General features: G+C 38.4%; 2 protein-coding genes, 1 long non-coding RNA gene and 2 other non-coding genes across 9 annotated transcripts in view; 2 read left to right on the top strand and 3 right to left on the bottom strand.

The window, feature by feature from the left end:
• The first annotated feature begins 229 nt into the window (after nucleotides 1–229).
• LOC137122455 (general transcription factor IIF subunit 2-like) lies at nucleotides 230–10,527 on the top strand. 2 transcript variants are annotated; one of them, XM_067496109.1, is made up of 9 exons: nucleotides 230–384; nucleotides 750–823; nucleotides 3,419–3,443; nucleotides 3,915–4,053; nucleotides 5,366–5,419; nucleotides 6,453–6,534; nucleotides 6,981–7,080; nucleotides 7,338–7,481; nucleotides 9,636–10,527. In XM_067496109.1, exons 1-9 carry the CDS (start codon nucleotides 319–321, stop codon nucleotides 9,756–9,758), a joined length of 807 nt encoding a protein of 268 aa, XP_067352210.1. In that variant the 5' UTR covers nucleotides 230–318; the 3' UTR covers nucleotides 9,759–10,527. The 2 variants fall into 2 exon arrangements, with proteins under 2 accessions (XP_067352210.1, XP_067352211.1); XM_067496110.1 differs by lacking the exon at nucleotides 5,366–5,419.
• Nucleotides 10,528–10,565: 38 nt separating this feature from the next.
• On the bottom strand, nucleotides 10,566–12,534 carry LOC137122481 (uncharacterized). Its single transcript, XR_010913752.1, has 4 exons — nucleotides 12,374–12,534; nucleotides 11,661–11,813; nucleotides 11,106–11,180; nucleotides 10,566–10,750 (listed from the first exon to the last, which is right to left on the bottom strand). It is a non-coding gene; the product is annotated as an uncharacterized lncRNA (long non-coding RNA).
• LOC137123086 (small nucleolar RNA SNORA31) lies at nucleotides 10,937–11,069 on the bottom strand. Its single transcript, XR_010913806.1, has one exon. It is a non-coding gene; the product is annotated as a small nucleolar RNA SNORA31 (small nucleolar RNA).
• On the bottom strand, nucleotides 11,474–11,609 carry LOC137123087 (small nucleolar RNA SNORA31). The gene has a single exon (XR_010913807.1). It is a non-coding gene; the product is annotated as a small nucleolar RNA SNORA31 (small nucleolar RNA).
• A 1,766-nt stretch (nucleotides 12,535–14,300) lies between the features above and the next one.
• Nucleotides 14,301–25,934, top strand: part of LOC137122373 (protein TANC1-like) — a 34,407-nt gene continuing 22,773 nt past the window's right edge. For 3 of the 4 annotated variants that reach the window (XM_067496104.1, XM_067496103.1, XM_067496101.1), the window contains exons 1-7: nucleotides 14,301–14,415; nucleotides 14,580–14,687; nucleotides 16,026–16,229; nucleotides 19,096–19,188; nucleotides 20,661–20,791; nucleotides 23,912–24,200; nucleotides 24,879–25,160. In XM_067496104.1, coding sequence (XP_067352205.1) covers nucleotides 14,609–14,687; nucleotides 16,026–16,229; nucleotides 19,096–19,188; nucleotides 20,661–20,791; nucleotides 23,912–24,200; nucleotides 24,879–25,160 — 1,078 coding nt within the window. In that variant the 5' untranslated portion in view covers nucleotides 14,301–14,415; nucleotides 14,580–14,608. Of the gene's footprint in view, nucleotides 14,416–14,579; nucleotides 14,688–16,025; nucleotides 16,230–19,095; nucleotides 19,189–20,250; nucleotides 20,580–20,660; nucleotides 20,792–23,911; nucleotides 24,201–24,878; nucleotides 25,161–25,934 lie in introns of those variants that run through there. The other variant, XM_067496105.1, reaches the window with a different exon arrangement.

The raw sequence follows: 25,934 nt of genomic DNA, 5'->3' as shown, positions 1-25,934 counted from the left end.
AACTTTGTTTTTAAAAAATCTGTGAATTCAGTTTCTTCAAAAGACCTTGAATGTATTTAAAGGGGTAAAAACAATCAAAAGTATGTCCTTTTAAAGGCTTTCCACAAGTACGTTCGTTATTGTTTTTAAATGTTAATCGTGAGTTGCAGTTTAGACCTTTTATTTATCAACGTATGTTTTGCATTTTGCTCACGGTTTTCGGGGTCAAACAAGTAGCGAAGGTTATACAAAATCTTTTGGGCCATTAGAGACGCCGTACTTTTTACGCACGTCTGTAGCGTTTTTCATCAATAAACCCCCGGAAGTATTATTTTAAACATGTCAGAGAAAACAGAAGTGGATTTAACTGGTGCCAAGCAGAACACAGGTGTGTGGCTTGTAAAGGTGTGTATACATATTTTTTTATTTTTTAAATTAACGCTACAGCATGGGATTTGCGCTCAGTTAGCATAGGCTACTAAACCATGCGATGTTGCTAAAGCTAGCGGTTAGCGTGCTAATTTTAGCTAACGTTAACGTTACATCAATATATACAGTAGTTTTAGATTAATAAACCTGAATCTGATTTATTACAATCCATTGTTAGGAAATATGACAATTGTAAACACAATAGTCATGTGAAGTGTGCCAGAAGATGCACTTGAAATGGGAAAATGTTTGACAATTGTTTGCAGAAAACACTTTACAAGGTCTTTTGTCAAAGTGTGAAAGAAACCTTAACTAAAAAATACAAATTTCTCCCTATGCAGGTGCCCAAGTACCTCTCTCAGCAATGGGCAAAAGCAACTGGTAGAGGCGAGGTTGGGAAAATCCGAATATGCAAGTATGTGAGCATCAACAAAATAGCGAAAGCTTACTGATTTAAAGTCCTCTTATGTTTGTATGTTTAAGACAAGTCATGTAGTCGGTATAGGCACATAGTTTTCAGTTTATTTTATTTATATAATAATATAGCACTTGATCACAACATTAGTCATCTCCAGGTATTTTACAATGTAAAGTCTAGACGTTAAATAATTTTAGAGAAACTGGACGTATCCTCCTTCAGCAAGCACTATGCAACTGTGGAGAAGACAAGATTCTCTGCTTCATACCTGACAAAAGGACAGAAACAGTGATGTACTCAGTATGGAAAAGACAGATGCCTAGAAAATGCATTGATTTTTCAGTAAAATTACTGTAATTTTGAATTGTCGGTAGGTCTACATGGACTATACAGTGTGCATACTGAGTTTACTAATGAATTTATTGTGACTGAAACCAATGCACTAACCAGAGGTTGGACAGTAGAAACCCTGCAATTAACTGTAACTAATTGAAGGTTTGGGCTTATAAATTAATTTTTGATGTTTAGATTTTAAAACCTCTCCAGATGCAAACTGCTTGACGTCAGCTGAGAAATGATTCCCTGTGAGACAAAAGAGAGAGTCAGATCAGATGTGATGCCATGATTTTTTGCTGTCAAGCTCTAAGAAATCTCACTATTTAGTGTGCAAACTGGTGCCTTGCATCGAGCCAGGCCAGTGAACAGCATCTCAGTTTTATCTGAATGTAGGAACAGGAATTTGTCTGATATCCATCTTTTTTCAAACCTGAGTGGCAGGACCCCAGTTTAGTGATCTGAGAAGGATCATCTGCCTTTACAGGGACTTACAGCTGAGCATCATCTGCATAACAATAGAAACTAGAATGGGCATTTCCTGCAGAAAATGCGTGTGATTGCTGAAAGCCAGCCGCTGCACCTGCTGCAGCCATCGCCGAATCTGCAGCTTTGAAAGTTGTAGAAGCGACAGGCAACAATGTAGCATGTGTAGTTTTTTAAAATATTGAACAACTAGTGGGTTGCAGTACCGCGAACGGCCGCCAGGTGGCGCACGTGGTAGTACTGAAGGCCCTGTACAATATAGAAGTGAAATCAGAAAGAAAAAAAAATGTTTTTTGAGTTAAAAAACGAGTTAAATAACTGACCACACGGTGGCGCTAGAGAGCCCACACTGTAACATGTGAAGCATTTCATCATGGGGCAGCTTTCCTGAAAGTTTCATAACAATATCACGTGTAGTTTCCGAGATACAGCCATGTGAAGATTGCTCTCATAGACGGCAATGCAAAAAACAAATCATACAAATATTCATAACAATTATTGTACATCAGCTGTCAGCCCACAGAGTAATACATGAACTCTCCTAACTGTACTTAACATATTACAGTTGGAACCATGTTTCTAGCTGTAAGCGTGTAGGACTAGTAGCATGTCAAAAAACGCACATAAACATGTTGATATCTGACCACACGGTGGCGCTATAGAGCCCACGCTGTAACATGTGAAGCACTTCATCATGGGACAGCATCCCACAAAGCTGCATCATGCTACCATGTGTAGTTTTAGAGATATTGCAGTTTAAACATCACTTCCATAGACTTTCCATTCAAAAAAAAATTCATATTAATATTCATAATAATTACAGTACATTAGCTATCAGCACACAGGGTAGTGAGCACACCTCTCCCAACCATGCTTAACATATTACAGTTGGAACCATGTTTGCAGCTTTTAGCATTCAGGACTTACAGCACGCCGAAAAACGTACGGAAGAATCCGTAATAATAATAATAATAATAATAATAATAATAATAATAATAATAATAATAAAATTAAATACTGGAAACAACAATAGTGTGATTGCTTTCAGCAATCACACTAATAAATTCATGACTATGGATGGGTTGGCCAATTATCAGTTTCATGTTGAGTTTTGATTTTTATGGTTTTCTAATACATTATATAGTTGGGTTAGGAATAAAAAAAAGAGTTTAATATTTGCGACTGATATTGGCAACACCAAGGGTTATATATAATAACTAAAATGTTACCAAAGTAAATAAAATTGTCATTTGGCATCTGCTTTTATCTAAAGACACTTGCATACGTACCAGACACTTAGGACAATTTGGGGGATTCAGTGTCTTGCACAGGGACACTTTACTTTGTAGCTAGGAGGACCAGGAGTCATACCACTGACCCTGTGCTTCATGGATGACTACTCTACCAACTGAGCTACAGCCACCCTTACTTTGTTCTACAAAATGATTTTGTCCGCGCTTCTCCATTCACGGCCTCGCCCTAAATTGGTGCTTCTGTTTTCTTCTTTTTTGTTCATTTCAGCAAAAGTTGCTCCGTTTAATAAACAGCAGTCGCTACCAATTTTTTTTTGGCAGAAGAATGCAACATTTTCTTTTCTCATGGGATTTGCTTAACTGCAATGGATTCAAAAGTGTTATCAAGGCATCCCTATATCACAATGTAAACTTACTGTAATTCACAAGCAAGGTTTTGTTAAACTAATACTAATGGATTTCCCCTTTTTCTTGCTGATCCATTTTGTTTCTAATTTTGCATTTATTTTTTATCTTCAAGGAAAGGAAACCAAGGAAAACCAGAGGTAAGCAATGTTTGAAAGAAGTACGGGTCATCTTGTAGGTGGACAACTGTCAGACAAAAGGCTGTGAAATATTTGGAGTAAAATAGTCACATTGGGGCATGTCATGGCATTCTCTTATTTGCCTATAGTATCAGAGAGATGGCTTTAGTGAGAGCCATACAAGTGTTATAAGTGGACCTCACCCAGTGAAATACTAGACTCTCTCCTTTTCTTATTGCATTCGTAATAAAATACTAAAAAATATTAGGTGGTCAGTAAAAAAAAAAAGTGAAGATGTGGTTTGCCATTGACATACAGTCTTTATTAATAGCTATTTTAATCGACAAACAAATTCTCCCATTTATTCTGGACAGTCGGACATTTCCATGTCATTACGTCACATTGCTGAATTGGACACTTAAAAATGGAAGTAATATCAAATTTACAAAAGGTGCTGAAAAGATTAAATGTGAATGGTATTGCTCTTTACAGGTGGCTTTCACTTTAAATGAAGAGCTGACTGTCATCCAGGGCATAGAAAACAAGACAGTAGCTGTGCCTCGTGAACACCCGTTCACCATGCAGTTAGTGGGAGGTCAGATGTTGGCGGTCTTCACTGAAACTTCATCAGGTGATATGTTGGTTCTTTTATTTTATAATTTTTGAGCCCAGCAAGAGAATGCTAAGTGTCTGCTTTATAAGCCTCTGCTCTGTTTTTTTAAAATATTTGTTCATTATTATTAGTCAATTATTAGTCTTATACTTGAGCCCAGGTGTAAATTATGTGTCATCGGGTGGTGGAGGTGACACTGCTAATCTTTGTACAGCTTGCTGTTTTCACTACTTGCCTTTCTGCCCTGCTTCTGTTTTGTGAACTTGCACGCTGTCCTAAAGTGTGAGGTTGTTCACAGTCCTGTCGGCTCATTTACAGAAGCATCAGACATCAGACTCAGACACCTCCACTTTTTGCACTTTCTAAAGCCACTGTTTAGGAAATGTATCGTAAAAGAAGACTGCTGTTATGTTGGAACTTTGTCTTAATCCAGTCTGAAGTGTGTTGCTGTCTCTGTGTGTAATTTTAGTGTTTAATCATCTGTTAGCCATTTGTGGTTTGACCTTTTCTGTCCACTTTCGATCAGCTGGAGGGGTATTTATGATCAAGCACAATGGTCCCATTTGGAATGCATTTAATATAGATCAGTGTGCACACAAATCACGGCTGAATGGGGAGATGATTTATTTTGTGCATGGGTTCCTTTGTTTTGGTCTGAATCTCACCAGCTTTGTCCGCCGCCTCATTGTAATGTAGGTGCTATTTCATTGTGGGTTCTGTTGTGCTTTTGCTGCTGTGCTTCCTTTGGGACACCTTCTGTGTGACAATTGTGTCTATGTTTGTTGTAGGGCTCTTAAGTGCAAATGGTATACGTATTTCCAACCACAGACATTTATGAGTACGACCTGTGTGGAATTTTTACTTTATTTTTATCAGAGACCTGGTCTAGAAGGTAACAGCTGAAGGTCGACTTAATAAGGCATCGCAGTTTTTAAAATTAACTACATTGACAGAAATGGTGACCACAAAAAGAAATAAGGTAGTTACTGCTGCACCAGGAATTGCAGTAACAAAAAGTAATTTAAACTGTATATATGCCTTTTGTAATGTTTTTGTGAAAATGTTTGGCATATAAGTTCAGTTTGTGCAGCCCAGTCATGGTTGTGTATTTGTAGTGGGACACAGTATGTGTGCTTTTTGCAGAGGCACGCTTGCTTTGCTCATTTGTCCGTGCTTACCCATATGACAAAACACTGAGACGCTCTGTGTGATTAAACATTTTCGTGTGCAAATAAACCCTGGATGTGGTTCTTATTGTTCGATCCCCTCCTCCCTCCATTTTCCATCCCCTGTATTTTCATGTTTACCATCCCTCCCTCCCTTCCTGTAGGCCAGTCAGAAGAAAGATCTGATGGCAGCAGCTCAGGTTCGGGGGCAGGTCCAGGTGAGTCCTCCGTGTTGCCAGTGAGTGACAGAGTTGCACAATTGGGAATTAGCAAACCGAGTGTGTTTTATTTTCTTTTTAGTCAATGCTGTTGGTATATATACAGTGCATTCCAAAACTCTACACAATTTGTGCCTCATGTAGTGTCTAGTTCTTCCTCGAAACAGAACCATTTATATAAAACATCTGCATTTAGTTTACGCCATCTTGACCATTGGATGGAAATAGGGCTGAGATGGTGCTTAAGCAGAGTGTGTTTGGTTGTTGTGGTTATTGTAATAACTGTCCAGTTATGGCATTGGGTTGGGCAGAGAAATACTTTTTGCATGGAATAAAGTGAAAACACTGTGATGTGATCAAATGGCACTTTCAGTGATGAGTTATTAAAGAATCTGGAAATCAGGTTTTGTTTGTTTTGCCTACTGTTTAAACCATATACATGCATGTGTGTGAATATATGTATTTCTTATATCACTTCATTTCGTTTAATTCCGTTAAAATATTGTGTATATGAGGCAAACTGGTCTTCAACTACCATGACCAGCAGATTTTGCTCGCCTACTCATACCCCTGGAAGGACAAAGATATAAGTGCCTCTCTGAATAGTTTAATTTGCATACTCATCTTGCATTTTCACATTTAGTAAGTGAGTAGGGCAGATGACCTATGACCTAGAATGATTAAAAGATCCAGAAGGTATATTATGAGCTCCACTATAAGACATTAGCTTTGTGGCATTTATTTATTTATGTGTAGCTTTGTTATTTTTGCCTTTGGTTGCTTTAACATCTGTCTTACAGCTTTAGGGAAAAGTTTGGGCTGAACTATAGTCATAAACCTTAAGGTATTGTGTCTGCTGTGTATTTTTTTCCTCAAAACACATTGCCTCAGTATTTTTTAATAGTGTGTTCTTTCACTCATGCAACCACTAAACTCTTGTGTACTTAGAAAATAAACATGCACTGAAATGCATTTGGACACGACGCTTGGAATGTTTCTATTATTGAGGTTCTAATTAACTCTTCCTTTTCAGATAAAATAGCCTTGGAGGGGGTGGTAGTGCAGAGAGCCGAGTGCAGACCTGCTGTAAGTGAAAGCTATATGAGACTGAAAAAGTAAGTATTTTCAGAAAAGTGTGTGTACACACTGATCAACCACAACATTAATGCTGGTAGTGTTCATGTCATGAAGAACAAATTGGCCACTCTCTATGGCTACATGGCCTCATATGCAATTAAATGTGTGACACTGTGTGCAGATGTGGTAGTACACAAGTTCAATACTCAAGTAAAAGTACTGGTCAAAGATCATTGTTGTGATCAGTGTATGTCCAAAAAAACAACTTTCATAAATGTATGTCTGCCATTTCCTTACAGTTTAAGTTTACCTCATGAGCCAACATAAATTTTTGCTTTTGTTCATATGCACCATGTGCTTACCAACCCTGTATGAAAAGAATTAACATAGAATTAATTTATTGTATTGTTTGTCCATACAGATCCTTCTACTTTTGGGCTTTGTGTATTCACTAACACTTTGTATTAAACCATTTATCTAACAGGTTACAAATTGAAGAGTCCTCCAAACCAGCCAGGCTGTCACAACAGTTGGACAAAGCTGTCACTAGCAACTATAAACCTGTGGCAAACCATGCTAACAATGTATGAAATTACTTCTGTACATAATTCTTTCTGTATTTCAATGTACTGATTTATTTTTGAAATGTCATACAAAATATAGCCTAGACATACAATAAATGATTTATTGATGTATCTGGCCAAGTATTCACCATACAGTTACTGAAAGGCTCACTAAAACAATTGCATCCTTTACGGCATGACATGTAGAACCTCTGGTGTGGATCAGTAAGGCATAGGTCGGTATATGATATCTGACATCTGTCTGCTTTGTGCTGCAGCTTGAGTATGAGCGGAAGAAGAAGGAGGAGGGCAAGAGAGCAAGAGCTGAAAAATCACAGGTGTTGGACATGTTGTTTTCTGCTTTTGAGAAGCACCAGTACTACAACATCAAAGACCTGGTGGATATCACCAAACAGCCTGTGGTAAGTACATGAGAACATGAGGCCTTAAGTTATAATATTGACTTGTTTCAATAGTGTTCGCACAGGAAATTATAATAAAGATAATAAACTAAGATCTGAATAATGCTGCGTGTTCTCAAACAAGTAAATTTTCCTGCCAGTTAAGTAGTGTTGAATTACAGTCGCACTTTAAAGTTTGTGAACTCACCAAAGACTTAAAAATCTAAATGCCCCGAATAAACAAATTTGACAAAAAATATTAACCCATGCACTAGAATTCTCCCATTCTCCTGACTTTGTCTGGAGGTTGTGTGAGAACTCAGATTTTCGAGTGAGGCATTTCCGACATTATCCCGCACTTTATCCTTTGAGGCCCCTTGTACAATGTGTGTATTATGTGCATGAGCTCATGTGTGCAAACTGAGTGCGGTTTCCCCCGTGAGCACGCTTCTCACTTGTGTAATCTACTGCCATGTGATGCGTGTGTGAAACATGTCTGACGTTGATTTCTCCTGATATTGTCCGGAGTTCATAATGTGAAACAGTCTTTATTCATGTATTTATTGGGGAAAAATATATGTAAGCAGACACATGACCATCTTTTTGCATTTCAACTTTACATTTCCAGTAACAGTTTATCATTACTGCACATCAGCTTAGATTAATTTTAGCGCATTCCTCTTCATGAGCTGCTTCAACTCAGGGTTGTAAGTTGCCATCCTTGCATGAACTCTATTACACACCTTGCTCTTGGTGTGATCTTTGTTGGTCAACCACTCCTTGAGAGTATAACAATGCTGTTGAATGTCCTCAATATACACAGTCTGAAAGTCAAGTTATACTAACTTACTAACCCTTGATAATTTTTTGTAGCCCTTTTGAGGCTAGAGACAATCAACGTGTCTTCTTAATTCTTATCCCGTGTTGTCACAATCCGACTTTGATAGTTTAAATAAGGTGTGGCCCCCTGGACTCTCAGCTTATTGACTGTGATTACATGCACTTAAGTAACTAGGGAAATCAGATACAAGGTGTAATCGTCTTTCTCTAACTGCGCTTTTGCGTAACAAAAGGCTGCAGATAGGAACAAGCAGCTGAGGGCAAGGCTGAACGAACGGAGAGATCATTAACAGGGTGATGTTGCCTCGTGTTTTTTAAACACAGTGTGCCTAAAGCCGAAAGAAAATGTAACACAAAGTTTAGATAAATAAGTCGCTTTCCCCTGCAATTTAAAAAACATTTAGTTTTCAATGTAGATTATCTCCCAGTGTCTCCCCCTTTTCCTTTCTATTACCCTGCACTGTCACTCTGCTGCGACAGGGCCACACACAAAAAATACTGGTACTGGTACTCTTCTTTTCGTTCTAGCTTGAGTAGTACCTGTAATTAATGTACATTTACACCCTAAACTAAAGCTAGAGAAAGCAAGTTGACAACAGTTGGTGAAGTTGTTTTATTAAATTTGATAACCCATAAGAATTTAAAGTTTTACGACAGTGCATTGCATTCACAAAAGAAAACAAATTAGAACCCAAACTTGTAAATACAAGTAAATAGCAGAACTACGGATCTCGTATGTCCGACTTCTGTTTCTTCTGAATTACAATAATAATAATAAGTATAGGAATGTTTCCGAACCTGCCTTAGATTAATCAGGTTTTTTAGGATGTCTTCAGTATCGCAGTAGTTCTATGAGGGTCTACAATACTTCCAAAACTGTCAATAGATAATTCGGTGGCTTTTCAAAATGTCAACAAATAGGATGTAAAGTGAGGTTTGCAGCATTAAGTATAAAGCTGTATGTTTTTTCGGATGCAGAAATTTGAAGGCTACCACTTTAGAACTTGCCTGAGGCTCATCATATTTTCAAATTCTAAAAACCTGATTAATCTAAGGCAGGTTCTGAAACGTTCTCATACTTACAAGATTGGGGATCTTGTAATTATGAGAAACATGTAAATCCAAGTTACGGATCTCGTAATTTTGAGATACAAGGTTTCCTATTTATGAGATCAGGTCTCCAATTAGTTTTTTTTCTTTGGTCAACGCAATGTGCTGCCTTACCATTTTTGGCCCATGCACAAATATTAAACATTTGCATAATTGTCCTCAATAAATATGAGTACGTGTAAGTTTAATTCATTTGATTTCTCATGCTTCTTTTTCATCTTTCAGAGTTACTTGAAGGAAATACTGCGTGATATCGGCATCTACAATGTGAAGGGGACACACAAGAACACTTGGGAGCTCAAACCAGAGTACAGACATTACCAAGTCGAGGAAAAGACTGAAAAATAGTTAAACCCTTCGAAGGTCTATACACTACCTCTTCATTTGATGAGTATCCCTCCCAGAATAGGCCTTTGCTCCATATGTCCTTATATTAGGTTTAGAATACACAGGATGATGAGATCAAGCAAATGCTGAGTTTTACAGGGGAGGCTGAATCTTAGTGTACAAGATAAGAAGAAATGGCAGTGGGAAACAACTTTAGGTTTATGCTCGGGTGCAACATCTGTGCCTGATCTGGTTTGTCATAGCTTCAGCACACCCTCTTGGGTGTGCCCATGGTTCTGGGTGGTTTATTTCAAAGCATAAGGCATGTTTTTTGCAGGAAACTCATTTGCAAACTCTTGATTAACATGTATATTTTGACAAAGATATCCAGAGGTAGTGGGTTTAAACATTTGAAGAAACAGACAGTGAAGATGACAGATCACTTATTTGAGCTGTACCTTTTCTATAGGTAGTGCAGTTTTAAGATAAGTTTTTGACAAGTTCTCACCAAGACAATTTTAAGACCAGCACTACAGCTTTAGTGTTAATTCTGGGAATTTCAGTTTATTTTAACTAGTTCAGCAATAAACATTTCACTATAAAATGTGTACTAAAACTTTTGGCAAGCTATAAATTTGGCCTGGCACAAATTGTCATTGTGCATATTTAATCTGTTACTTCAATTTCAGTTGCATTTTAATAGCTTGTTGAGATGTGTCAATGTAAACTGGCAAAACTTAAACTTGTGGATAACTGTATAACCATTTTAAATAAACCAAAATTCACACCACCTTTTAAATAAGTTCAATTTAAATGAAAAGCAAATGCTTCCACAAAAACATACTAGTTTATTTCTTTAAAGACAAATTGTACAACAGAAATTGAAACTACTTTGACATACAATGTCATGCTTGTAGGGGCAGGGACACATTCTCAAACAAAATGCTACGGCATTTTATATGTTTTCAATCAGGAGGAAGTTTCACTGGTCCAATCTTCATTAGGTTTCTCTCCTGTAAAGGGGTAAAAATGCAGAGTTTATAAAACGGTCAATCATCCATCAAGACAGAAAATACATTTTGATAAATATTTTGACCAGATCTTTACAGGGCTTGAATGTTAGTTTTATGTGCTCGTATAAATTAGCATCTTGTTTTTGAGGGCAGTGGATAAAGTAAACTTAACAGATTTGAACTTGGTCATGTATTCCCCAGTTCACACTGTGCTGTTATGGGTTGTAGCAGTCAGAAAGCACCAAGGAAACTCAGTTTAGCATCTCTATGCAAACCCAGAAGCCAATGACACCTGCTTCAGGTCTATCAGTGGATGCAAATTGAAGTATATCCCAACTTTGAAAAATGTGCTTACCTGCAATTTAGACCAGGACAGCGCAGGTGTAAAAGCTGCGTCTTTGGTTCACCTTAGCCAGCTTAAGGTGTAACACTAAAAACAAACATTTACAGACTGATAAACATTAATGTTTGCCAACTCCGATACTTGAGACATAGCCCTGCATTTTATTCCCCCAAACTAGCCACTGCTCATTACTTAGGTCATAATGGCGCGTAGACAGATGTGAAGTTGTAAAAAGAGAGTTGTGCAGGGACAGTTTGAAATGAGTTGGGCTGTGGCACTTAAGGACTGTTTTTGCACCCCTGGGTACTCAGTTTTTAATTTTAAATGATTATAAAGCAAAATAAAGCAGTTACTATAAACAAGGAAAAAACATGAGTTTCATTTATCCTCCCCTCTTCAATCTGAGACGCCATGGAAAACAGGCAAGCAGAAAGCGCAGGGACATTTAATATTGCATCTGAAATATTTAAACCCAGGATCTCTCACCCCAGAGAGCCTAGGCTGTCAAAGATGCAGCTTATGATAAGACATAAGTGAATATCCAAAACTATACTTGTTTTTACATACACAGTCACAGTGATTTGATGTAGATGGCAGCAGTCCTCTTGTTGGAGGCTCCTCCTCAGGTAATTACCCTGTAACAGACTGGGGTGTTACAGCAGGATGCTCTTCATCATCCACCATCTGGTTTGTACACGTGTCCACCAAATGGCACGCGAACTGTAAGGGCAATAGTGAAAATGAACTGTGAAACCATTCAAATAACTAGTTTTCCACTGAAATGTAAATTGTCATTTTAACATAAAATAATGCTGAGATAAATCGGAGGAAAGTTAAAATCGTTAGCATGGTAACACGGCTAACGTTCAACTAATGTAACAGTCACCAACTCTGCAGGCTAATACAACAGATTGTCATCTAACTGAACGCACCACAACGCTGTTTCGACATTATAACCGTGGTGTGTGAGCGGGACAACAATACAAAGATGGCTAACGTTAGCATACAGTTAGCTAGAGAATGTCGGGGGTTATGCTAAAAATAAGTGTGTCTGCCGGTAGAGGCTAGTTCTTCATAAACCACCTTATTTTGCGTGATAATTGTTTATACGCGAAATTGAGTGCTTTGCTTAACATGCAAAGCTGAAACGGATGAAAACTGATTTCACGCTGGATGTGGGACACGATAGGCCATCATCTTATTTAAACACGTGTTCACGAGAGAAGTCTAACGTACGTTTGTTAAGACTCGCTGCACTCTATTCTAAACGTTATACTTACAACAAACCGTCTCCATACACAGGACTGAACCGCTGAGGTTGTTTTGTGGTGCGACATCTCGCAGACACGTATCCATGGTTTGTACCTGTACCTCGCGCTTCTGAAAGGACTGAGCGACTACTGTTCCCAGATTAAATAGGTTTCACGCGTGGCTCATTATCATCCCCTGGAGGACGAAAGCGGAAGTTAGATTTATCCAAGTCCTCTGTTGCCCCCTGGTGTTCTAAAGTGGAGAGGACTCGTTTTTACTGTGACGTCCAACATTCAGCAGAATCCGATTTATTGGCGAAGTACGCTGAAAAATACAAGGAATTTGTTTTGTTGCTTTCAAGGACATGTTCAGGGAACAACACTAACGACAACATGAAAATAAGAAATAACATTTAAGGGGGAAAAAAGGTGTTTACTGAACCTTCTGAAAAAAAACATTAAGTTTAATTGGCAAATAAGATTATTTTTATCATTTATGATAGGATTAGGGATTTATGGTTGGTTATTTATCTTAATTATTTAATTTTAAAACTATATATATGTGTGTATATATATATATATATATATATATATATATATATATATATATATATATATATATATATATATAGTTTAACACATGCATATTTAAAATGCTGAGATATTTGTATTTTAAACAGCCCAATCATTTGTTATGTTGTAGTGCACTGTAAAATGTTTACATTACCCTCGTTTTCTCTGCTGGCAGATGTAAATTCTACAACTTTTATTACTAGATTCTTCCTCATTTACCAACTCTTGATGATAGAATTATACCTGCATCAATTAGATGTCAAAGAATTTGTTGAACACTGGCTTCACATTTTCCCTTAAGCTATCTTGTTTATGTGAAAAAACTTTTTTAAATGACTTGTTTAAGACAATAGGTTTCTAAAAAGGATGTTGCATAAACAGAATTTGTTTGTGTATGTCAGGACAAATGAGGTTTACTTGGAAACAGCTTAAGCAAGCTTAGTTAACAATAATCCGTAAAGTAATATTACTTTACAGCTAGTAATTATTTATCTATTTTAAGGCAAGCTATTGTATAGATTTATCAAGAATGTTCAAGCTTGTCCAATTTTATTCTAGTATATAATCCATTTGAATATCTTTGTTATTATTGTTATTAACATTTTAAAAGTCATGTAGCTTTCCTGCTTATTTACTCTCTTGCTTGCTTTTATTGATATAAACTTTTTGTTTTTAGCTCTTCGTTAGATATGTTGTATTCGTTTTGCTGTTTTTCCTTTATTAGCTGTAAGCAAACTGTAAAATCTTACGTCTCTCCTCAGTTTCCTGTTTCTTTGCCAGCTGCTGACTTATGCCATATAAAGATTAAATAATTTCATTGATTGAATTAGATAATTAAGTAATAGCAAAAGGAAAAAAAAGTAAAATATTATAAAAATACACAACAATAATGACTTAGGGATTTACCATAAGTGTTAGGAGCCTACTGTTTGACATACATTGCCAACATGATTCTGTGGTACATGTGCATAATGTCCGGCTTTAGTCGATCGATGATAATCCTAAATCTAGAGACAAACACAGTTTAATCTAACAATACCTAAAAATGGCGTGATGAATACGAGTCAAATAATTTGACAGCCATATCAAATATGGTAAATAAGCGATTCTGGATGAAACTCAGAGTTCATTAGGAGGCAGTTGTCTGTGGACTTTAGGTCTCAGAAACTCACGTACGAATAAAAGTGTGAAGAAAAACAACCCGGCTTTTGTAAAGTAGACAAGGTGATCACTATTTAATTTTATTACTGCTTCTTGTAACGATCGTCAAACAATGAAGACGGAAAAGACAAAAACAAAAAGTTATCTGAACCAAAGAAGAATAATAAAGCTGGCTGTGCTGCACGCGGGTTCATGACGCGCGCCCTCGCCTCCTCTCCTCGCACCACCCTGTGAGTTGACTGAGGAGGTGCAGCACTCCTTAATTGGACTCCGCGAATTTGAATGTTCCTCCGGATTAATGTGACGGTATGCGAGCACTATCGAAGACTTAAGAACGGGTAACTTTAGCCTTAACTTTCCGATTAAACCCAAATGTCTTTTAGTCTAAATGCTATTCTGATCTGAAAAAACACTAGTTAAATATGTTAGTAAAAAAAAACAAAAAACAGTTGGACTAACGTTGCTTAAAATAATGTGTTTCTAATTCTAATTAATCTCGCAGGCAGGATACAGAGGAGCAACAGCCGAGCTATGTTCAGAGCAGTGTTTGGAAACAAGAGGGAGGGACGAGAAGGAAAACGCGGAGAAAAGAAGAGTCAGACACATCCAGGTAAGAACAAAACCACAAAACTACTGGAAAATACGCCAAAATCGTACATATCGGCATGTATGGTGTTATTGCTTTATTGACTTTTTATCACAATTATTACCACCACCAGGTGCTTTTTTTGTCACTGATGTCATATATGTATTGGATTAGATTGGCCTTACGTCGTACACATGCAGTCTTGCATTATTTGATGGCATTACTCAAGTTGTCTTCTCTTGGGTGATTTAAGTAAAGCCATTTCAATTAGCCTAATTCACCAGTGTGTTCTGTCCTTCACACAGTGTCCCGCTGCTTGGTAGTAAAAGTGTGTCAGGCAAAGTTAGAGTGGGTTAAGCAAACATCCTGACCTACTAAAAACATAGTGAATTTCATAAGAACTTGTGAGTGGGTTTACACTGAATGGTTTACATCTGTGCACTTGATACAAATGTGTTGCATTTGTTGTGAGGCTGTGTAGCAGTGCCACCAAAATGTAAAGAGAAAGATTTGCTGAACAACTGGAAGGATTTGCTGCTAATTTGAAGCTGTTTGTATTTTTCACAGGATGAACTTGTCAACTTGCTGCAGTACAGAAGAGATTTCAGGACTGTGAAGTAGAGATAATGAATAAGTAGAGCTCAGTATTAGAGCAACCATGTTGCTCATTAATATTTCAAAATGTGCTGCTCTGGGTAGCAAGAACAGAGAGCAAGACAGAAAACTATGTCAGTCTCATTAAAATAGTATAGTATGTTTACAGTATGGCTCTGAACATTTAAAATACATCACTTCCTCTCAAAACCTGATCATTACCAGTTTTACAGCCATGATTCCTTGTTCAATATTAAATAGTGGCCCCGTGAGTCTCTGTTTTGCTTGTGGTAATAATGGCAAAAACAGACAAATCTAAAGTAGAAAAGAGTGGATGGCAAAACTATGCCACAGGGAAAACTACTGCAATCTATAGGCAATAAGCTCATGGTAATCACCTGGCTCTGTGAGTTCTCATAATGTTTGATCGGGTTGTCTGTAGTAAAAGTGAACATGAAAATGATTGAAATATTGAATTGAAATATAATAACTGTAGCCTCTTTATTGAGTGTGATCCCATTCCTTTAAATAGATGTTCTGGCATTGGCAATTTTCCATTACCTCATTCTGTAATATGCCTCCAAGATAAGCTATGCTCACCACGCTGTAGCCTTATGTGAGGCATATTTTCTACTGCTCTCTCTGCAATATGTCAAAGCGACATACGGCCACATTCTTGTTAAATTAATTCTGTAGCCTCCTTAATGACACCTCTTCAACACCTCCACCTCTCTGTCCTTTCCCTACACACCCATATTTTCCTTGCAGGTCCTGAGGTGTATAGTCATAGCACCTTGCAGACGGATAGCGGAAGGCATGCCACAAACTTGCAGGAGCGTGACAGCAGCTATACTGAAAGCCCCGGGAAACTGATGAGACTGACCAAGGGTGTGTCCATTTCTTTACCGTCCTCCCCTCTTCTTCCTCACCAGACCAACATGCTTCCCTCCTACTCCTACATGAAGTTCCCAGGTGGGTAAACAGCAGTGGTAATAACACAAAATAAAGTGCGGTCTCAGTGTGAACATCTGAGAATGACAAGCTGTGTTCCTGGGGATATCTGCGCAAACAGGAGAAGCCTTCCATGGGTTTGCTTTGATGAGCAGAGAGCTTCTGTGCATTCAGCTGTTTCATACATGTGACAGTAAATACAAGAGAATACAGACTGTGCCTCCAGGGTCCCAAAACATGTGACAGATTGTCTGAGTAAATGATTGAACAAAGTTACTCAAGGCTAGGAAGCCCAATTAGGTAGGTGCATTTTGAGATATATTGTTAGTTAGGATTTATGTTCAATGACAACTTAGAGTGACTTTGATCAAATAAACAATCTTAACTCAGGGTTCACTTGCCAGTGTTTATTGTCAGGTTCCTCGAAACAACACACTACCATGTGCATCACAAATACTATAGGTAGCAGAGGTCGCCATATCACTGTTTTATAATACTTTTACCCAAATAAATTGCTGAGAATTGGGATGCCCTAGTTTCAGTCCCACTGATCTGAAATGTATGACAGCTATTCAATCTCCTTTTTGCTTTCTTCTTGTTTCACGTCGATCTCTGCAATTAACCAAGGAACAAGCTGAGAAAGATAAAAATGGCTTCACAAAAAATTAATTATTCCATTTAAGTTGCACCCACCCACTCTCCCTCAAATACAAGTACAAGATGTCCATTCGTTTTTTATGCTCTGAAGGCTTCAGGTTTCCACATCTTACATTTGGTTGCATACTGGACCACAGTGTGTCTGATGAGCAGTTGTAAAACTCCTGCTCATACTTCATCTTAAACTTTCTTTCAGTATGTTTAATGTGTCACACTCTGAGGTGATATCATTTAAACATTCAAATGAGGCACATTTTAGAGCAGGTGGACTAATTGCCTACTAAAGTATCTTGATTTAATTTTATAGCATCTAAAACATTTTTTTAAATAAGTCAGATTTTTAAATAAATGTTCTATGATTAACCTCCTTTTTCATGAATATGTATTAGGTTAATTGATGTCTCTAAATTGCCTGTAGGTGTAACTTGGAGCACGAATGGCTGACTACATTTTGAAAGCCAAAATGAAAAACATGTTAAAGACTCAGTGTGGCTGTGTCTGACTTTATTGATTATTGTTTACCATTTGTTGTGTCTTGCTTTATTAAATGTTGGTTGTTGTGTTGGTTTAACTGCTGTTGTCTTGTTGCTGTAATTGTATTTTTTTGATGGTGCCCCTATAATGACAAAGTAAAAAACTGAATTTTAGAAACATAGAAATGTACATTTATTAAAAAGAAACTGTCACATGTACATAAGTGTACATGCTACAGACCCTTGACTCAGCACAAAGTAACTCGAGTAACTTGTTATTGGTGCTAAAGGTGCCTTAAATGTAATAAGCTTTGCACATCTGGATTTTGGGGTTTTCTCCCATTCTTCTTTTCAAATTGTCCCACCTCAGTCAGGTTGGATGGGGACCATCAGTGGACAGCCATTTTCAGGCTTCTCCATAGATGTTCATAAGGGTTCAAGTTAGTCTAAGCCACTCCTGTGTTGTCTTGGCTGTGTGTTTAGGATTGTTGTCAACCATCACGCTTCAATGTAGGGAGGGTACTGGGCAGGTAATGAGTGGGGCCTGGTTTCCTCCGGACAGAACATTTAGAATTGAGAGTTAGGGTCCAGTCAAGGTGTAGAAACATCTCAGCAATGATCACAAGAAATGGGAGGCATCTGAGCTAAAGTTCACGTGTTCTTGCAAAAGATGAATACTTTCTGTATGTACGTATGATATTTCAGTTTCTTTAATTTATTGAAGCGTCAGCCTGCAACATAACAAAACTGAAAAAAGTGAATGGGGTCTGAAAACTTTCTGAATGCACTGTATGTTTAATATTGCACAAGGTCCCTTTTAGTTGATGGATGGATATATTTATCATTAACACATTTTGGATACATATGTGTACCATTATTGTTTTGTCACTAATAAAAACAAAACACTAAGATGCCCACCATCTGAACAAGTAATCAATAAATTTGGTATTTCAAGTTTTAATTACCTATAATATGTAATACGAAAGCTTTTGTGTCATCATATACATATTCATAATGGATGTATTAAAAGTAAATAAAGTCACCTGTCTCACCTGAAACAAAGCACTAGGTGGCAGTATCTTGTAGCAAGTACAGCCATTCAGAAAAAACATGCCTTTTAGATTTCATAGCATGCAGCACTGCCTTGTTTTCCTCTGTACACTGAATGAACATGACTTGGAAAATTACAGCAAGTAATTTTACATCGTATCATGCCTTTTCTTTCTGTGGTGGTCACTCAAAAGTGTATTGTATGCTACACAGTTTTTTTCCTGAGTCTAACATTCAGGATTCAAACCCAGGGTAACCTTGAATAAAAATATGCTGTACTTTTCAGTGTTCACAGACATCTTATCCTTGTGAATGATCTTGAGTAATAGGAAAGATACGCTTCCAAGAACCCTCAGATGTTGTTGCATAAATTGAGACACACCCACATATATATGAGTACATCACTGTCCTTTGCATCTCGCACACACTTGAGCAGTTTTAATATAGTATAGATAAATGCCCACGGTAGAGTGAATCGTGTACTGTTTGCATGCATTGCTTGCACTCTCTACATACTGCTTTATACTCCTGGGACACAATTCAAATTCTGCACCACAGATCTCATCTAGGGAGGCTTAATCTCTCTCTCCCTCTCTCTGTCTCTCTCACTTTCTTTCATATCCCTCTCAATCTCCACCCGCAATCCGTCCCTCCCACCCTGCCTGCTCTCCCTCCCTCTCCGTTCTCCCTCTCTGCTGTGGCCGAAGGACGGGTGAAGAAGCTGGAGTATGTGGATGGCTCTTCCAGTGCAAAAGAACCTCTTGTCTTTGCCTCGTGCCGTGGCAAGACAGACCACAGAGGTGAGAACAGGAGTGTGTGGGCGTCTATTTAACATCATGTCTGTTTTTCCAGGTATTGATTAGTGAAGCTGAATGAGGATGAATGGGGTAGAGGTGAGAGCAGAATGAAGGATGAGCTGTATGACAAAGTGAGTGTGTATGTGCATTTTAATTAGGTCTAAAATGCTTTACATCAAGTTTTTCTTTTCAGTTGTCTATGTGAGTCTCAGTGTATTATTCTGTTTCTCCCGAGTCTTTGCCCTGACTTCTTTGCATGTCCAGTTACTGGTAGATTAAAGCAGTAATGGTGTAAACACTCACATCTCAGCCAGTTTTCTTAGTGTTTTTGACGAGAGGGCTACCCTTAGGCTAAACAGATTTTATAAGGCATCTTCCATCCTGGTTGCCAGGCACCTCTCAGCTTCCCGTTTCCAATGGCAACTGCTAGATGGTTTGATGAATAGTACTGGACATTCAGTGTGTCCTCATGTTACTCCAGATTGGATCTCAGCGCTCTGCTGACTAAATGCAAAGTTTTCTCTCCTCCTCCTCTTTTAAGTACACTTCCCCCATCCCTACAGAGGTGTTTAGCCATCTCTTATTTGTGAAGTGAAAAGATGCTACAACTTGGGCACCTTATGGAGCAGAAATTACCAGGCTTGTCTCCCAAATTTGACTCTCTCGAGGCTGGGCTCATGTTTGGCACAGAAATGGGTTGAATTTAAGAGAGATGTGATGCAGTGCCTGTGAAAGAAGGGAGAGTGAGCCAGGAAGACAGAATGAGAAAGATTGAGTGGAGGGAGTGCGAAATGAATGTGATGTCTGAACGCAAAGATGTTTGTGAGGAGGAGTGAGCTGTTCCTGTAATCCGTGATGTCCAGTCACCCTGTTTATATGCCTACTCAATATGCATGTTACTCAGCTGATAACAGTACAGATATGAGGCACAAAAACAGAGGAATGTGTTGCTCAGCTGGTTAAAGCACAGAGATGTGAAAACAGTTAAAGCCTTACTCTGCAGGATTGAGTGTGGACCAAGGGGTTGGGGGTCAAAGCATCAGGGAACCTCGAGTAGTGATATATAAATTAGCACATGGCCTTTGTCAGCCAATCTCTCCAGGAGCAACGGCAAAGCCAGAGTCAAGGCACTCCTTCTTTCCTTTCCCCAGCTCATTGATATTCACAACCCGTCTCTTAGCTGAGAGCACCTGGCAGGCGTGTGCACAGGCAAACTCACAACCTCAGACAACCTCTTGCTGCTGCCTCAACTAGGGACTGGAATGCCACTGTCCATGCATTCATAATCAGGGCAGCTGGGGCTGTTCTGACCTGTGGATGCATACATTTCTGCCAGTCCACTAGCGATTCTGCTGGCTGGGAACATTATGAGTGAGCTGAGCTGAAACGAGAGCGTGAGTTGATGGCGGTTTCATCTGGCCTGCCATGTTTCCATTTGCTTGTTAATCTGCTTCTCCCAAATGTGTGTGTTTCAGACCTCCACGTGGAGTCCCAGCTGGGCTCCTCCCTTTCTACCCAGGAACTGATGACCAGACTATGCTTCTTATTGGGAGAAGCAACGCCTGGCACTGCTAGCTCTCCTATGGAGGAAAAGAAAGAAAAAAAGGTAGGGGAGCACTGTTGATTTACTGGCCGTTTGCTGTCATGTCTTATAAAGAGGTGATGAATGATTTATTAAACAGTCATCTTTTTTAGCTGTCAGGATCTCAATGTAAGGAATTGTTTAAAATGTGGATATTTGTAAAGCAACACTGTGTTAAATACTGTGATGTTATTACTCAAACCACTCTTGAGAAAATGGATCAATATGTATTTTGGAACATTACTAATTGTGTTACATGATTGTACAGGGGCTCCATTACTATTAGTTTGAACCCCTCTGTGTCTCTCTATCTCTATGCCTTTGCATTGCTCAGCCTTGGCCCATTTTCTCAGCCTCATTCCACCACCTGAGCTCCAGATTCAGCTAGTTTCACAGAGATAGCGAGGTTCATGTAGTATGTGTAGTTCATGCATAGGCTGTTTCAAATCTCCCAACAGTGTCTATGTTGCATAAATGTTGCAACAGTAATAAGGAGTAATACAATGCACGTGAGCAAACTAACAGAACAAGGCAATTTTTAATTACAAATTGTCTATTAACAGAAATGTGTCAGCATTTTGATCTTGTCTGACCATTTCACTGCCTCCACTGATGAAACATTGGTGAAACAAAAAACACTGAAATATACTTAATACTGAAACGTTTAATAAACGAGACAAAAATTGCACTCATTTGTTTGTCGTGGACTAGGCAAACCTAAATATGTGTGTGTATGTGGGTGGGTAATGTATGTAAAGGTTCTGTGTTTCCTGTTGAATGTTTTTGTTTAGAAAATTTGAAGCTATCTCATGCTGTGTTAACTGTTGTGAGATGGGGACACCATCTTGTGAGGTGTGGGCTCAGCCTCCTATGTGGTTCCAGTGGGTTAACTGTATACCTCTTGTTCTGGCTAAAAATTTGCTTAGATTGTTTGATTGTCACTCCTTGACCAACCTACAATGGCAGTGGTACTACATCTAGGCAAAAATGAAAACACACCACCAAAAGAAAGGCAGGGAAATGCTCACAACATGGCCCATGAAATCAACAATGAAACCAGTTTTCATTTCACATTCTGTATAGCCACATTTTAAAAACGATTTCCCTAGACAACTTTTCCTCAGAGTAAAGACGCTACTTGATATTTAGTGAAATGTCAGTTTAAAATCTAATAGCGATTCTAAATTAATTTCTTTGGTAGCTTTACTCAATTATCAACGGTATACTACTCATTGTTTTTGAGTGACGCTAACTTAAAACAGAAAATGAGGCAATTACACTACGTAACCAGTGGGACCCAGTAAATCACAAAAAGGCGCATAGTCTGCTTGGAAAACGTTTAGGCAGGTACTACCAGGGTCATGAAGGTAAGAATTAATGGGGTCAAAGCCTCTTAGTGCAATTCATATACCCGGTGCAATTGACCATTGACCTTTTTCTGCCCCTGAAAAAACATCTGCTGATATCTGGTAAGGACAAAGAGAGGATAACATTTTTTGAAAGTCCATTGCTGCAAGTAAAGTATATTTCCCATTTATGTAGTACAGTGTGAATGACATTTTAAACTATGGGTCAACTGATCTGAGCACTAGATATTTACAGCTAATTGATAAAAGATGCTGGGAGGGTGGGGGTCTATCTAACTTACTAGTATAATATATAATAGCATAATATTTTGGTATAGTGTAGTATTGTTATAATAGTTACGCATGTTCATTAAATTGTTTGTGCAAGGGGCACGGTAAACAAACTATTACTGAAGGTGGTGTGACCAAAGTAGAAAGTCATGTATGACAGTTTGGATTACAATTACTTAACCATTACTTGATCTTTTTAAAGCAATAGGTTTGCATGGTTTTAATTAGTAAGTCACACTGCGGTTAAAGTGACTGCAACTCTGATGTTCAAAGTTGCAGGAAATGTCACACTAATTGGCCCAACTTCAATAAGACTCAATAACAACTCTTCTTCTAAAATCTTGAAAAATCGGTTTTGGGGCTATGACAACTAGTGTTGTCAAAATCAAATGCCAGAATTTTCTTCTTTAAATAACGCAGTGGCTTCCAGACTCACAACTAATTGTCAGGCTATTGATCGAAACTGCGACTCTAAATCCCCTTTCAAATGAATTTGTAATCCTAGACATTCACATACTTTTGCCTCATCTGAATTTTAAGATTGCATAACTTTCCACAATAAACACATAAATAAAAGTAATTTGTTGTCTTACTTGATTAGCTTTTACAAACTTTCAAGCACCACTGTAAATGCAATAGAAATATGACGTTTTCTATACACATGTTAAAAAGCATTACAATAATCACAGAAACTGAAACTACTAAGACCACTGACCGTTCAAACAAAAACATAATACATTTGTTAAAAAATGATTTATAGCAGGAATACTAAAGTAGATTACAATGTGTGGATGTACTTATGGAATCAATTAATATGTATCCCTAATTATTATGTATCAGAAGGTTTATAATTTTTTATTCTTTAAAAAAGGCTTCTTATCAATAGATGTGATGCATTGAGGGAGGCACAATAAGCTCCGTAATACATTAAATACAGTGTACAACACAAGGAAATGGTACCTTCATTCAATGTCAGTTATACAACTTCCTATCTAATGCAGTTTCCACTAGTGCCCACAGTTAGGCAGTCCTGATATTTCTATATCCTATGTATATATTGGGACCTGTGATCAATGCCAATATTTTATTTTTGTAAAGTAAAGTCTGGCTGTGGAACACCAGAAAGTGCATCCAGTGACTTTTACAGTGGGGTAAATGTCTACAACAAGTGATTTAAGATTTTAATTTAGCTCTCATTAGGAAAAACAGAGAAAATGACAGGAAAGATGAAAATACCGGGAATCATCATTATCATTTCCTATATGTGTGTACACTTCAACATGGTCACAATCACACACACTGTCATGCAAAATGGAGTTGTGTTAAAAAGGGTGTAACTGACACTGTTAATTTTCTACAGTTTTAAAACCGAAAAATATCATGTAGGTTTGTGTCTCTTTTTTATCTCCCCTTTCTCCTCACTGGTTCAGTCCTTATCCTCTGTCTTTGTATTCATCTTAACTTAATGTCCCTTTATTCACTTTCTTCATTTATCTGCATCTTTCAGTGTGATACCTCTGCCCAGGGGGGCAGCCCCAGCTCCACTCTGACCTGCAGCACTGCCTCTCCCTGTTCAGGGAGCCCCTCTTCTACGCTGAGCACCAATGCTGGAAACCAGCCTCTGTCTCAGCCTTCACTCTTGCCTTCACCCAACTGTGGCCCTAGCACAAGTTCCAGTGGGAACCTTCCCAGCCCTGCCCCATGTCCAGCTCCAGGATCCATTGCCGGGAGCAGCTATGGGCCTCCTTCTCAAAGCCCCACCTCCACCCTGGAGAGCAAGGATAGTGGAATCATAGGTAATGGTCGCTGCTGTGTGTTTGTTGGAAATCCTGGCCAGGTTTTCAAAAGAAGTGTATCCACATTTGTATCCACATCGTACAAGTTCATTTTGGTTTCTACCAATAGAAAAGCTTAGTCATGCATCACTTAGAATAAAACAAACAATACCTTAACGGCCTATTTAAATGCAAAGTGTAATCATGTGCATTACCAGAAATCTCAAATAAGACTGAAGCACCACACCTCACTATACAGTGATCGGAAGTCCTTGTCAAGTGTGTATCCCTACCCCATAGCTAGGTCCCCTACATCAACTGTGCCACTTCAGCCTCAAGGCTTCAGCTCCCTGCTGTCAAATCTGGGACACTGCTGTCTTTGTTGCTTATGGGTCTGATTCTCCTAAAATAGGACACTTTTTTCTCCCTAAATAGAGTTTGTATTTATAGTTGAATACAAAAGGCCAAAGGGTGCATCAAATACAATATAACTGGTTGATTGATGTGTTTTAAGTGTACTAATAAAAGAGCTAGGTGTATGTGATTGCTGAGGTGTTATAATTTGATGGCGCAACATAGTTTTCAGTCAATTTTATCTGATCAAGAAAGAAGTTACATGCCATATGTTTTTCTTCACAGGTAATATTTAGGTTGTTATTGTTACAATATTTAACCCATATTTTCATTTGTGCCACTCAGCAACTATCACTAGCTCTTCTGAGAATGAAGAGCGCAGCGCCTCCAGTGAGCTTCTGACTAAAGATGAAGACCTGGAGAGTGGTGCTGGTGCAATGGGCCATACAAGTGAGGGCCACCATCCTGGGCCAGCCAAGGACAAACTAACCGCCCAACCAGATGAGGCCTTATCTAAAATTGACATCATGGAGCCCAGGACTCCACCAGCACCAAAAAGACCTCTCCCACAGCACCATCTGCACAGCACTTGCTCCCTTGTGATGCCTCGTCCAAATTCTGTTGCAGGTACATTTAATAACCTTTCTTAAATGTTCACTTCTTATTCTAAGATTAGAGGAATTATATAACATTTGGTAATATGTGCATTGTCCATTCAGTATTAAGCAGGAGCTAAGCATTAGCTTTGCTTTGCATAAAGACTGGAAAGGAGGAAACAGCTAACCTGGTTCTGTCCAAAAGGCAACGAAATCCTTCTACCAGCAACTCTATAGCTCGCTAATTAACACCTTTATATTTCCAGAAGTCAAGCAGCAGAGACTGCAGGATGTCACTGCTAACGCCCCAAAAAATGGTCCCATGCATAACCTTCCTTAAAACTATAATGTGTCAATTTGTACTTCCATTTTTTCATGAACTGAACAAACAAGGCATAATGTCTTGATTATTGAACAAGTGAAAGAATTGCTAAAGCTTCCATTATACTGTACATGAAGTACGCAAATGAGCATATGAATGTAACAGCTGTGACCTGTGTGATTAATTAATGGGCTGATAAATACAGATTGAGTGACAAACTGATTGAATTTATTGTTGACTTGACATTTTGTTTTTGCTATCTATAGATAGAGAGAAATGATAATGTGATACAGAACTTCACTGCACCATGTGCTGGTGCTCTACTTATCACAGAGGCTGGATACACACAGTAAGCAGTACCAGTTAAATGTCCTCGGAGGCCTCTAGTTGTCATAAAAATACCCCTCCTCCCTCCTAGTCACGATCTTTGCTAGTGCACAAGGCCCTTTTTCTTCTCTTAGATGTCAGTTCATTTGTGTAGGG

This window comes from Channa argus, chromosome 2 (assembly GCF_033026475.1).
Source record: "Channa argus isolate prfri chromosome 2, Channa argus male v1.0, whole genome shotgun sequence".
NCBI lineage: Eukaryota > Metazoa > Chordata > Actinopteri > Anabantiformes > Channidae > Channa > Channa argus.
This window is presented reverse-complemented; position numbering and strand designations above follow the sequence as displayed.